At 59.3% G+C, this 13,972-nt stretch overlaps 1 protein-coding gene across 9 annotated transcripts in view; it reads left to right on the top strand.

Moving 5' to 3' along the window:
• The first annotated feature begins 7,462 nt into the window (after positions 1-7,462).
• Positions 7,463-13,972, top strand: part of ABLIM3 (actin binding LIM protein family member 3) — a 48,519-nt gene continuing 42,009 nt past the window's right edge. For 3 of the 9 annotated variants that reach the window (XM_059860150.1, XM_059860148.1, XM_059860152.1), the window contains exon 1: positions 7,463-7,802. In XM_059860150.1, coding sequence (XP_059716133.1) covers positions 7,790-7,802 — 13 coding nt within the window. In that variant the 5' untranslated portion in view covers positions 7,463-7,789. The remainder of the gene's footprint in view (positions 7,803-13,972) is intronic. The other 6 variants (XM_059860146.1, XM_059860147.1, XM_059860151.1 and 3 more) reach the window with 4 other exon arrangements.

The raw sequence follows: 13,972 nt of genomic DNA, 5'->3' as shown, positions 1-13,972 counted from the left end.
CTCCAGACTGTCCCAGACACAGCCAGGGAAGTGAGGCTATGCCTGAGGCATGGGAAGGAGGAAGGGAGGACCAGAGGCAGGGTGCTGGCACTGCCCAGGCTCCCCAGGGATGGGCACAGCCCTGAGGCTGCCAGAGCTCCAGGAGGGTTTGGGCAGCACTCCAGGGATGCCCAGGGTGGGATTTTGAGGCTGTGCAGGGTGAGGAGTTGCACTGCTGATCCTGGCAGCTCAGGATATTCCCATATCCGTGCATTTCAGGGTGTGAGGTGCATTCACCCTGCCCCAGGAAGGGCAGAGCTGCTGGCACCAGAGCATCATCCCAAAGGAGCTTGTCCTGAACTTTGCAAGAGGAATGTCTGTCCCTGCCCTTCCCCCGTGCCCAGTGTCCCCTCAGGGACATCATGCCGTGTTTTGGGCTCGGTGTGACCTCCTGCAGCCCTGGGGAGAGCTCAGGGACTCCCCACGGCAGCGCTGGCTGCAGCCGGGCCCTCCCAGCTGGGTGTTCATTGTCAGAGCCGTTAGATGGCAGCAGGAACCGCTCCGCTGCATCCAGCGTGGGGAAAACGCGATTGCAGCGCTGCTCTCCCAGCCCTGCTCTCCCAACCCTGCTGTCCCAGCCCTGCTGTCCCCAGCCCCGCTGTCCCCAGCCCTGCTGTCCCCAGACCTGCTGTCCCAGCCCTGCTGTCCCAGCCCTGCTGTCCCAACCCTGCTGTCCCCAGCCCCGCTGTCCCAGCCCTGCTGTCCCCAGCCCTGCTCTCCCATCCCTGCTGTCCCAGCCCTGCTGTCCCAGCCCCGCTGTCCCCAGCCCTGCTGTCCCAACCCTGCTGTCCCAACCCTGCTGTCCCAGCCCTGCTGTCCCCAGCCCTGCTGTCCCAACCCCAGCACAGGCAGCCCCACAGGCTGGCAAAAACCCCCAAGCCCTGTGGGGATGCAGAATTGGAAAAACGAGGCAAAGCTCCAAAACAGGGGAGCAGCACCCTGAGCAGCAACAGGGACACAAGAGCCAGGCCTAGAGGACATCTCCAGAGAAAATAACCCTCTGGAACCTTCTCCAGGGATTTTGGGAGCTCCCAGCTGGATGTGCCTCAGTGGTCAGCGAGGCCACACACAATTCCAGCAGGGATTTTATGGTTCCTGAGTTAAAGACAGCCCAGGTCAGGTAATGCTGATGGGAATGTCCAGCTGAACTTCATCCAGGTGCTGCTTTGGATGGAGCTGACTGAAAATCAGCAGGAAAAACTGCTCCAAACATCAAGGCCATTCTCCTCCAAGAGGCTTCCAAAGGAAATGTGTTTCACCTCTGGAAAATGAGACTTCCAGAATACTTCATATTCAATTTCCCTTCCAGTCTCTCTTTTCTGTATTATCCTTGGCTTTTTCCCTGGTGTTGTTTTGCCACTGGAACAGAAATGAACAGGACAAGGAGAAGGAAAGATGACGAAGCAAATTTAAATGAACCACCCCATGTAATTCCCACAGCTCAAGCTCTAGCTTAACCATCCAGTGAGGGGATCATATTTAGAGAAATCTTTGGATAAAATGGAAAAAATCAATATTTTTAGATTTCCCTCTGGAAGAAAATGAGAAAATCTAATTAAGAAATTAATTGCTTATGCTGAACTAAGGTTTTTTTTTTTTTAAGTGCTTAATGATCCAAGCTTCTTGTAAAGGTGTTGACCTCGATGCCATTTCCTTTTAGAAAGCAACAAAGCAGCTCAGCGAGGCTCAGCATCTTTTTTTGATATTTCCAGGCTGGAACATTTTGATTTTTCAACTTCCAAAGCTTTGCTGCTTTCATTTTTTGTCCATAAAGCAGAGGCTGAAATCAGAATGAAAGCTTTCAGTTTAAGCTAATTAATCCAAACACTTTGAATCAAAGCCTGGGATGTTTGCACAGTGGTGTTCTCTGGGAATTTATTTTCAGGGTCTGCATTCCATTTTTAGGCTGAGGAAGAAAAAAAAAAAAAAAGAGTGAGATTTCCTAGAAAAGAGATAACCTGCTGCCTACCTGGGGCGAGCCATTCTGCAGCTCAAAAGTGGAAAAAGAAATTAGCTCTCCTTAATTACAGCATTTGGCCTCCCCCTGAGGATCTGGAGACCTGACCTGAGCTCCAGGCCCTGGGGGTGCCCTAAATTCCCCCAGAATCACCCTGATTCCCATTTTTCCCATGGAATACTCTGAGGAAGAAAAGGAAAACTCAATTATTGTGACAATCCCACCGCAGCAATAAGAAAGCAGTAACATTTCCCAAGGTCCTTCTGAGCAAGGGGTGCTCCCTGAGGAGCTCTGGGAAGGTGGGAGAAATTCCAGGAGTGCACAGATCCCAGAGCTGGCCTTCCCACAGGTGGTTCATGCTGGGCAAGGCTGTCCATGAACATCTCCTGATCCCAGCCCACGGGGAGCAATTCCTTCTGCCAGCAACTCTCAATGCTCCAGGGCAACTTCAAAGAGAAAACTGAAATGAATCCCAACTTCCCTTGCCCTCCAGTGGGGTGAAAGCAGGGCAGGGTCCTCAGGCTGCAGCTGGAAGCGAGCTCCCTGTGCCAGGCAGGAGCTGCCAGCTGGGGTGGCTGTGCCCACAAAGGGTCCCTGTGTGTCACACACAGGGTGTGACAGGGAAATGAAGCAGCCTCAGCTCAGGCAATAATTCCTGACAGAGCCTGGGAGCCCCAGCCCTGCTGTGTGACACAAAAATTGCTCCTCCTTTTCCAGAGCACTCCAGGATGAAAGATTTGCAGGTTTTAGGAAAAACATTGACTTTCAATGGCCTTAGGCCTTTGCCATCACTCCTGCATCAGTGCAGGCCATGCAGCACCTCTCCTCTCCTGCTGCCCAGGTCTTTCAGGAGGGAATGTGAACATTCCTGATGCTCAGAGCTTCTGCAGGACTCGCCTTGACTCACCTGCTGCTGGTTTGAGAATATTTGGTGCATTTGGCCCAGAGGCAGTCTTGGTGAGGGTAAGAAGGAAGGAGGATGCAGGAGCCAAAGGATGGAGCCAAAGGATGGAGCCAGAGGATGGAGCCAGAGGATGGAGCCCACCCTCGGTGGCTTTGCAGGATGGCTGCAGGTACAGATGGGCTGTGGTGCATCAGCTTTCCCTGGAGCACACCCAGATCCCACCCATCCTCCACTGCCTGGGTGCTCTTTTCACTGCCTCTCTTTGCACAGCACTAAAATTAATGCCTGAAAATGAGAGTTTGCTGGAAAATAATCTATCATTTGATTATCACTTTAATGCAGGCAGCCCGGGGAACATCTGCCTCTGCCAGGCTGTGTCTCCTCCTGCTGATGTGGGAATTGCTGGGAAGGGCTGCTGGGGAAACTGGAAGGAAGCCAAACCACTGGCAAATGCCTTGGTGGTGGCTGTGAGGAGGAGGAGGAGGAGGATGAGGAGGATGAGAGGAGACCTTTGCTGGACGAGGCACCAGGGTCCCACTGCCCAGTTCACTGCCTCTGCTCCCAGTTGCTCTGTGGTCCAGGGACTCACAAATTAAAATGTTTATCTCCATCATGTGGGAAATAATTCTGCCATCACTAGGAGTGCCTGGCTTTGCAGTGGGGCAGTGGGCAGCAGCATCTGCCCACTCCTGACCCTACCCCTGCCAGTTGCCACCTCCCAGGGGAACCAGGGACAAGGAAAATGGGTGGGAACTGCCCAGCGAGGCAGAATTTCCTCCTCGCCATGCCACAGCCCATGTGCCATGGTAGAATGGGGTCTCCAGCCCCCTTAGGCTCCTCTGCTGCCTTTTGGGAACATCACAGCCCCGGACTTCGAGGCTTTTTTTGGAAAATGTCACCAGCTTGTGATGAGTCAGCCGTGCCTCTGTGCAGCCTGCCCGCTGCTCCGTGCGGGGCGTGGGGCTGTCCCCGCGGGCATTCCCGCTGCTCTTTGCACTCGGAGCTTCCTGGGGACAGGAGAGGCTGCGCTGGCAGCGCTGGGCAGGAGCTGAGCCGGGGCTGGGGCTGGCAGGGCCGTGTTTGGCCAGCTGGAGCCGCAGGGACAGACGGACACATGGGTGCTGCAGCTGCCATCCCCGGCAGAGGCATTTCCAGCCCGCCGGGGATTCTCGGCAGCAAAGGCTGTGCACCCAAATGACTCCCAGTGGAAGGGAAGGGGCTGGGAAAGCGCGGGGAGAGCGCTGGGAGCTGGTGCTGCAAGCACGGATGTGTGGGCGGTGTCCAGGTGCGCTGGAAGGGATGCTCCGGCTCCGAATGAACCAGAAACTCCAGAGGCTGCCGATGGACCATCCCCTGTGCCTCCAGGACAGGGGGTTTCTGTGGTCTTTTTACTCTCCTGACTGCCTCTCCCAGCTCTGGGACCTGCTGTCCGAAATTCCCCTTGCAGCCTCACCATCTGTCCCCGAGTCCCAGGGCAGAGAGGAGGGATCCCCTTTCCTGGGGGCTGCCCCTCCAGCCCTGAGGACTAAAATCCCTCCCCGGGGACAGCAGCTGAGCACAGCCTGGCATGGAAACACGGCAGAGACACATGGAGAGCTACTGAGCCCGATTTCTCACCATTCCCGGTGCAGGTGTGGCACAGGGTGTGTTTGAGCCCAGCTCCCGGTGGTTCCAGGTGCCACCAGCAACGTCCAGCTCTCCAGCTGGGATCAGGCAGGAGCACAGTGACTGAGCAGGTGGGGGAAGTTTGGTTCAGGCGACCCTCAGCATCTTATGGAGGAGAGATAAAAATCCCAGTGTCCAGGGAAGGAAAATTAAATGAAGTTAGCACCTTTTTCTCCTCTGTCCTTTTATGTCCATCACTCCCGTGTCCCTTCTCACTGGAGGGTGAAGGGTTCCCCTTCCTCTGCACAGCCTGAGCTCTGTGGGACCTGCAGGTGCTGAACGGAGCAGGAGCCTTGTGGGAAAAACACATCCAATAATCGCTGTGAAAATTCATGTTGCAGTGCACAGACACAAAGGGATGAAAGGAGGCTGCCTTAACATCCTGACATTTCCTCCTCTCTGACTCCTGTCTCAGGCATCCCGAACATCCTCTCACGGCAGCTTTCGCAGGCAGTTCCCTCAGACAAAGGAAAGGAAATGGGATTTCCAAAACGCCCTGGGACGGCGCTGGTGGTGAGGGGCTCGGAGCAGTGCCCAGGAGCTGCTGGCTGAGCTGGGGAGGTGACCAGGGTCACAGCTCCTTGCTGCCACCTCCCCAGCTCCAAAACTAACAGACCCCACTGCAGGGAGCACCTGGCACCCTGCCCAGCTGGCAGTGCCCACTCCCCTTCCCCACACAGCACCTCTGGCACCACCCAGCTGGAGAGGGGATGCAAGGGCAGAGGTTCTGCCCCTGTGCTCCCTGAGCTCCACCAGAGCGCCCCATCCTCCTGTGCAGCCCTCTGCAACCCCAGCCTGTCTGTGCTGGAGATTTCAAGTTGTTCTAAAGGCAGCAAGTTAACAAGATTTGGAAACCAGGTCAGCGGAAGAAGCTCAATTAGCTGCTGAACCGTGGGGACCAGCTCTCGTCCTGGCTGCTTTATTGACTCCTCAGATGGGGGTCATTGACACCATTCATGACAGTCTGGCTGGGATGGGGACCTTCCCTGAGGAGGGCACACCTGGACTCTATCAGGCACAGGAAACTTTACAGAGGGCCAAACTCAGTGCAGCCTGAGCCATCCCACCATGCTGTGCCATGGAATCACCACAGAATTATAGAATGGCCTGGGCTGGAAGGGATCTTAAAGATCATCCATGGCAGGGACACCTTCCCTTAGCCCAGGTGGCTCTGAGCCCCATCCAGCCTGGCCTTGGACACTTCCAGGGATGGGCCAGCCACAGCTTCTCAGGGCACCCTGTGCCAGGGCCTCCCCACCCTCACAGGGAGGAATTTCTTCCCAATATCTAATCTAAACCTCCCCTAAAGCCACTCCCTCTTGTCCTGTCACTACATGCTCCTGTAAACAGTGCCTCTCAATCTTTCCTGTATCAGCAGCTCCGTTCCCCCCAGCCCTGCAGGAACCTCCAGGCTCCCACTCCCACTGCTCATCCTGCTCTTCCCTGTCACCTCAGGGGAGGGGACAGCCGAAGGGGACGGGCAGCAGGGCTTGCAGAGCTGGCAGCACCAGCACGGCTCCCTGCTACCTGTCTTGTCACGTCACCGCCAGCATCTGTGCAGAGAAAGCAGCGAGAGGAAGGGAAGGCAGAGGGGCTCTCTGAGCAGCTCTGCAGCCCCGGCAGCGCCTGCCACGCTGCATGACAAACCTCTCTCATTAGTGGCAGGGCTGCAGCTCAGATCCTGCAATCACAGCAAGGATCACGGCTCGGGAGGCCAGCACGGCTTCCTGAGGGCTGTGTGGGCAGGGGGCACAGCCCTGGCTCTGTGGGCACACGGGGCATGGCTCTGTTCTGGCTGAGAGCGTTTCAGCCACAAAACAAGGGGCTAAGGGCTTTGGAGCCCCTGAAGGGATCCTGAGGTGCTGCCAGCAGGGGAGGCTGCTCTCATCCCGAGGGAAGGGCCCTCTCTGTCCCGCAGCCGTGCAGACACCCTCAGCTCCCTTCCCCATCCTGGCGTGGGACAGATGCCCAGGCTGCCAGGAGAGCCGGGGGTGCCAGCCTAGACAGCTGCAGGAGGGAACCTTGGCATGGGAGAAAATCCAGTTAACTGCATAAAGCGCATCCCTCTGTCCTGGGACAGCATTTCTGGGATGCTCAGCTGGAGAGCAAACAGTGCAGGGCAGGCAGCATTGGCACCCAGGGCTGGGCAGGAGCCCTGTGGCAAGGAGGGACCAGCCAGGGGGCTCAGGGGCTGCAGGCAGGGCTGAGGGCAGGGCAGGGGGTGAAAACAGGGCAGCAGGAAGGGCAGGGCAGGGCAGGGCAGGGCAGTGGGCAGGGCTGCAGCCAGGGTAGGGCAGGACAGGGCAGGGCAGGGCAGGGCAGGGCAGGGCAGGGCAGGGCAGTGGGCAGGACTGCAGGCAGGGCTGGGCAGGGCAGGGCAGGGCAAGGCAGTGGGCAGGGCAGGGCTGTGGGCAGAACTGAGGGCAGGGCGGGGCAGTGGGCAGGACTGCAGCCAGGGCAGGGCAGGGCAGGGCAGGGCAGTGGGCAGGGCTGCAGCCAGGGCAGGGCAGGACAGGGCAGGGCAGGGCAGGGCTGGGCTGTGGGCAGGGCTGCAGCCAGGGCAGGGCAGTGGGCAGGACTGCAGCCAGGGCTGGGCAGGGCAGGGCAGTGGGCAGCAGAGGGCATCGGGCAGAGCAAAGCAGGGCAGGGCACTGCCAAGGCTGAGCATCCTTCAGCCGCCTCCGGGTCCGTGCGGGGATCCGTGTCCGCCCGGCCCCGCCCGTGTCTCCCGGGCCGCTCGCTGCCCGCGGGCGGTGCCGCCGGGCCGGGGCGGTGCCGGGGCGGTGCCGGGGCGGTGCCGGGGCGGTGCCGGGGCGGTGCCGGGGCGGTGCCGGGGCGGTGCCGGTGCTGCGCGGCCCCGCCGCCGCTCCCAGCCGCTATAAGCGGGCGGCCGCGGCCGCGCTCCGCAGTGCATGGCCGAGCTCTGGCCGGCCCTCGCCGCTCTGCCGGGACCCTCCCCCGGGCCCGTCCCCTCCCCCGGGCCGGTCCCGGCCGCCCCCCGCGTCCCCTCCCCGCCAGCCGTGACCTTGGCATCCGCCGGCCGCGGGGACGGCGCCGGGGACAGCCGCCGTGGGATGCCTTAGGCGGCGGATCGCACGGGAATATTCTCCTGGGAGAAGGAGAGCGGCAGCCTCCTCCCGCGGCCGGGGAGCGGCAGGAGAAGCGGATTTAAAGAGCATCTTCGCCCCTTTGTTGGATGAGAAGGACGGGCGAGGAGCGGCAGGATGAGCACTAGCAGTGAGTACGGCGTCCTCTCGCCTTGGCTGAGGGAATGGGGCTGATACCGCACCGAGCTGGCTGGGAGGAATTGGAAAGAAAATGTCATAGCAGCGCTGACAAGCCTGGTGGGGTGGATTTGGGGTTATTTTCCTGCCTGCCTTTTGCTCGCCTGCTTTCTGACAGGCTCTGGCTCGGCTGTGTTTGATGTGGGCTGAGCCCTGGTGCTTATCTCCACGGAGTACTTTTCTTGGCTTGGATTTCTGGGGTTTTGGAGGGCAGAGCATCGACTGAAATGTCGATACGCAACATGGTGAGAGGCAGCCAGGAGCGCTCTGACAGGCACAGCCTCACTTGCTGCTGCCTCTGCCTGGGCAGAAATGGATGTGAGGGGAGGAGGAGAAGGGTGAGGAGAGACCCAGAAACCTGAGCGAAGCACAGGTGCAACCCTGAAAAAACAAAACCCCAAACCTTCTGCAGCTGGGGATGTGGGTGTTGCTATTGTGCGAGAGACAGGGACGGAGGCACTCATGCGCTGTGGATGAATTTCTAAAGAAGCAGAGCTCGGAAATGTGCTGCATAAGATGAGAACTGGCACCAGGCTGCTCACTTTGGATTCTGTGCCTTGCTGGAAAGTCTGGGAAGATTGATCAGGGCTGAGCAAGCCATAATCAATTTCTTTTTCCTACCTGATGTGCTGTGTGACAGCTGTGCCCACCTCGCTGGCACGGCTTTGCTCCCTGTCTCTAAAAGCAGCAAGTCCCTGGTGAAAGAGTTGATGTTGATGGCCACCTGAGGGGCTTCCCCCTGGCCTAACCTCTCCAGGGAAGCCCCCCTGCCCCTCGCGTGGGTCCTGGAGCTGTGTGAGGAGCGGAGCCCTCCCCCAGGCACAGAACAGCAGAGCAGCAACTTCTCCATTGCACTGGCGTGCTGAGGTTTCTCAATCCGAGGGCTTGGGGTGGTTCCCGAGCAAAACACCGTGAAAAATGCCTTGGCACGCTGCGAGGCAACAGAACAGGTGATTCCAGCTCTGTTGGGCTGTGTCAGAGGCGAGGAAACTTTCCAGGTGCCCTCTGCCCGAGCCACACCTGGGGCAGGAGCGAGCCCCCTCCCGGGGGAGCGGGGCTGGCGCTGCCTAGGTGGGAAACAATAGGGACTGATCCTTTCCGAGCCTGCAGGATGCCTGATAACAAAGGGTCCTCCCTCTGCTCCTCCGGGGAGCAGCCCAGGTCTGCTCCTCGGCACTGCCGGGATCACTGGCCACCCTGGTCAGGTGGGACTGCTAAGCTTCCTCTAAGCCAATTTTGACAAATGCCTGTTGGTTCCTTTTGGGATTCCTTCCCAGCTCTTAATAGCTGCCTGGGCTGCTGCTGGAGATAAGGGCTGTTTATGGCACTGCTGTGTTCCAGCTATCTGATGGTGCTGCAAAACTCCTTCAGCTGCGGCCTCCCACGCCCATGGAGGTGCCAGGGAGCCAAACCCTGCTGCCCATCCAGAGAGGTGCCAGGGAGCCAAACCCTGCTGCCTGCCCATGGAGGTGCCAGGGAGCCAAACCCTGCTGCCTGCCCATGGAGGTGCCAGGGAGCCAAACCCTGCTGCCCATCCAGAGAGGTGCCAGGGAGCCAAACCCTGCTGCCTGCCCATGGAGGTGCCAGGGAGCCAAACCCTGCTGCCTGCCCATGGAGGTGCCAGGGAGCCAAACCCTGCTGCCCGTCCAGAGATGTGCCAGGGAGCCAAACCCTGCTGCCTGCCCATGGAGGTGCCAGGGAGCCAAACCCTGCTGCCTGCCCATGGAGGTGCCAGGGAGCCAAACCCTGCTGCCCATCCAGAGAGGTGCCAGGGAGCCAAACCCTGCTGCCCGTCCAGAGATGTGCCAGGGAGCCAAACCCTGCTGCCTGCCCCCTGCTCTGCCCTGCCAGGGAGGCCCCTGGGCACAGCCAGGAGTCCCTGGGAGCTGCTCCTCTGCCACCACCCAGCTCTGTGGCCTTGGGCACATCACTCAGCAGCTGCCAGGGCTCTTGCCAAGCCTTCTGGGGGGCTTTGCAGTCTTGCCTGAGTTGCCATTACCCCATTTTAAGTAGCCACGTGTTGTAGTCAAGGCTTGGCAACTCTGACATGCCGTGGTCGCTCAGGGTGCTGGGGGTTGGTGATTTATGGGTCACTGCAGGTGCCTTGGGACCACCCCAGGGCTGTGCCAACCCTGCTGGGGCTGGCTCTGCCCTCTTGGGCTCCCACTGCTCTCCCAGCAGCTGGAGTGCTCTGAGCAGGGTTTGGATGCCCAAATGCTGTTTCACTTCTGTTCCAGCGTGGCTCTGTGAGCCAGGCCAGGCTGTGGGGCCATCTCTGCCATCAGCTCATTCTGGGACTGCTGTCAATGCTGCCAAGAGCTGCCTCGCCCACCTCTGGGCATCCCTCCTCAGCCTGTAGCCCTCCAAAACATCCCCAAGGCACAAAACCCAAATCCTGGCAGCCTTGTGTCTGTGCCATCTCTGTGTCACCCCCGTGATGCCCCTGGCACTGACCTACCATGGCTTTTTTACCCCTCTGCTGGTGGCCAGTGGCTCACTGGAGTTTGGGGCCCCTTCCCAGCCCTCCCAGCACGGGCAGGTCTGCTGCTTGGATTTTTTTGGGCTGTTTTTCCCCCCAGGACAAGGGCTGAAGAAGCCAGATTGTGCACAAATTTATGATGCCCAGGTGTGCCTGTGCCTGCAGGGCTAAAATTTTGGGGCTGGCAAAGCAAGGAGATGCACAGCTGAGGACAGAATGCCACCATCTGATCTGTGAATTCCCACCCCTGCTTCCCACTTCTCTGGGTGCATTTTGTTCACGCTTCTCCCCTGCCTGAGGCTGATGTGAGGCAGGAAACCTGTGGCTGTGGGCCATGGCTGGCCCTGAGCCACGCTGCTGAGCAAATCTGAGAGGCCTCCAGGAGCTCTGGGCAGGATCTGCTGGGTTTATCTCTGGAGATGCTCCATGCACAGCACTCAGGAGCCTTGCTGAGGGGACAGGGGGTGGTTTGCAGCCTGGATTTGAGTGTCACCGTGTCATCATCTGTCCCATGATCAAGGCAAAGCCAGATGAAAATTGGGTATTTGGGGTGAAGAGATAAAAACCCTTGATGTCAGGTGTAAATTCCTGTCCTGAGGCTGCAGAGCAGCTCAGGTGGCCCTGAGGGTGGGAAGGTGGCCTCTGCTCCTGGGAATGCAGGCGTGCAGTGAGGGCTTGGAGGGCACAGTGCTGCTGTTTACATTTGTTGGGCTATCAGTGCCTCTCACTAATCGCTTACAAATGGATCCCTACCTCAGCAAACAGGTCTGTGGTGCTGCTTGGCATTTCCATGGGAGCTGGAGCTTGTAGGAAAAACCCCTGGCCAAGAGAACATCCCTTAAAATCAGCCCCTGGAATGTGCTCTGCCTGCAGCCAGCACCTCCCTGGCAACCTGGGCAGGGAGCTCGACGTGACTGATGCTTTGTGCTGAAAGGGTTAAAGCTGCCACTGCCCCGAGGATTTCAGCCTCTGAAGTGAGTGGGAAGGATCCTTCTGCTGCTCTGGAGGGAGCCAGCAGGTCTGGGTGCTGCAGGTCCGTGGAGTGCTGGCTGTGAGTCACCCCGTGGGATTTGCACATCATCCCTCCTGGCCCAGCTCCTCTGGGGTGGCAGAGGGGCTCTGCCAGCCTGGGCACTGCTTTGGGCAGCAGCAAGGTGCCCCTGCTCGTTCTGGGTGAGGGGCTCTGCCAGCCTGGGCACTGCTTTGGGCAGCAGTAAGGTGCCCCTGCTCGTTCTGGGTGAGGGGCTCTGCCAGCCTGGGCACTGCTCTGGGCAGCAGCAAGGTGCCCCTGCTCGTTCTGGGTGAGGGGCTCTGCCAGCCTGGGCACTGCTCTGGGCAGCAGCAAGGTGCCCCTGCTCGTTCTGGGTGAGGGCAGAGGGGCTCTGCCAGCCTGGGCACTGCTTTGGGCAGCAGCAAGGTGCCCCTGCTCGTTCTGGGTGAGGGGCTCTGCCAGCCTGGGCACTGCTTTGGGCAGCAGCAAGGTGCCCCTGCTCGTTCTGGGTGAGGGGCTCTGCCAGCCTGGGCACTGCTTTGGGCAGCAGCAAGGTGCCCCTGCTCATTCTGGGTGAGGGCAGAGGGGCTCTGCCAGCCTGGGCACTGCTTTGGGCAGCAGCAAGGTGCCCCTGCTCATTCTGGGTGAGGGGCTCTGCCAGCCTGGGCACTGCTTTGGGCAGCAGCAAGGTGCCCCTGCTCGTTCTGGGTGAGGGGCTCTGCCAGCCTGGGCACTGCTTTGGGCAGCAGCAAGGTGCCCCTGCTCGTTCTGGCTCCCACCAAGGACATCCCAGGCCCTGGCCAGCTCAGGGTTGGGCAGGGTCTGGATCAGCGTGGCACGGGGTGATGGGGGCTGGCTCACACACCTGGGATCTTCCAGACTCCCTCCTGTCCCCAAGGTGCCCCTGGGAAAAACGGGGCCAGAATCTGATGGCAAGCCAGCTCAGGGTGGGCTGAGCCATTGATCCCCATCCTTGGAGCAGCTGGGAGCCCGGTGGAGCCCGGAGAGCTCCCAAAGTAGGTTTGGTATGCCAAGTGCAAAGTTTCATCCCCATCCCTGGCACCTCCCAAATTCCTGCCCCTGCTCTGAGAGGAAAGGCTGGACAGTGAAGCATTTGGGAAGGGAGGCATCCTGACAGATCCTGGTGAGTGCAGCATGTTTGCCTGGTTATTTTTGTCTTCCCTCAATCATGCTTCTCTCAGATCGTGATCCTCTAAGCGTAATTACCCCGTAATCTGCAGGCACATGTGGTTACAAGGTGTTTACCAGCAAACTCCATTAAGGGCCTGTGTAATTAAAGAGGAATCCCGTGGTGCTGCCCATCTCTGGGAGCTGCAGCTCTGCTCCTGGGGCAGGTGATTCACCAGGTGTCCCCACCCAGCTGGGAGGGTCCTGCAGGGAGGGTTTCCTGCGGTCAGAAATGCAGGGGACCCGGAGGGATCAGCCTGTTGATGTCATGAGCAGGGAGTTTTCCAGAATTTGGGCACCAAGGGAAACTCCCAGACTCCATGCCTGCATTTTTGTCCCCTCAGCACCCTGGCTCTGACAAACAACCAGACACAAATCTCTCCCTGTTTTCCTGGGCAGCCTAGCAGAGGGACAATCACCCATTGCATTCTCTTTGCTGCCAGAGAATTCCGATGCCAGGCAGCAGCTCTGTCCCTGGCTGGGTGGATGGGCTCTGTCCTCTCACCCAGGCTCTTTCAGACCCTCTTTCCTGGCAGCTGGCCCTTGGAAGAGCAGGAGCCATGGAGCCCTGCAGGCCCGTGGAGTGCGTGCTGGAAGGTCAATGGGAGCGACTGGATTCTTCCAAGGGCCTGGCGTGCTCTTCTCAAACAAAAAGCACATTTTCTAATCATCAACTGCCACTGCTTTAGCAGGAAAACAGCGTTTGGGACGCCAGCAGGCTGGGCTGATGACAGGAGCCCATGTGCTGCTGCCTTTGCTGGGAAGGAGGGAGGAAAAACCCACCCAGTTCCTGGCAGACCCTGCAGCCCTGTCGTGCCGGGGCCATCACGAAGTGCTGGGAACACCTCCTCTGGTATTTTTAGTTCTGAAATGCATCAGAGCCTGAGCTGGGAGCGCTGCAGGACCTCCAGAAAGCATCTGGGGATGGAGTGGTCATGGCAGGAATGGGGCTGAGGAATGATGGAGAGCTCTGCAGGATGGAAGGGAATGGGGAGGGAAGGACCTGGTGCCTCAGGCTCAGGGATTGTGTCTGTGGGCAAGGCTGGCAGGGGCATTGGAGCAGGGATTGTGGCTGTGGGCAAGGCTGGCAGGGGCTGGAGCAGGGATTGTGGCTGTGGGTAAGGCTGGCAGGGGAACTGGAGCAGGGATTGTGGCTGTGGAAAAGGCTGGCAGGGGCTGGAGCAGGGATTGTGGCTGTGGGCAAGGCTGGCAGAGGCTGGAGCAGGAATTGTGGCTGTGGGCAAGGCTGGCAGAGGCTGGAGCAGGAATTGTGGCTGTGGGCAAGGCTGGCAGAGGCTGGAGCAGGAATTGTGGCTGTGGGCAAGGCTGGCAGGGGAACTGGAGCAGGGATTGTGGCTGTGGGCAAGGCTGGCAGGGGAACTGGAGCAGGGATTGTGGCTGTGGGCAAGGCTGGCAGGAGGATTGGAGCAGGGATTGTGGCTGTGGGCAAGGCTGGTGGGAGGAT

This window comes from Haemorhous mexicanus, chromosome 15 (assembly GCF_027477595.1).
Source record: "Haemorhous mexicanus isolate bHaeMex1 chromosome 15, bHaeMex1.pri, whole genome shotgun sequence".
NCBI lineage: Eukaryota > Metazoa > Chordata > Aves > Passeriformes > Fringillidae > Haemorhous > Haemorhous mexicanus.
This window is presented reverse-complemented; position numbering and strand designations above follow the sequence as displayed.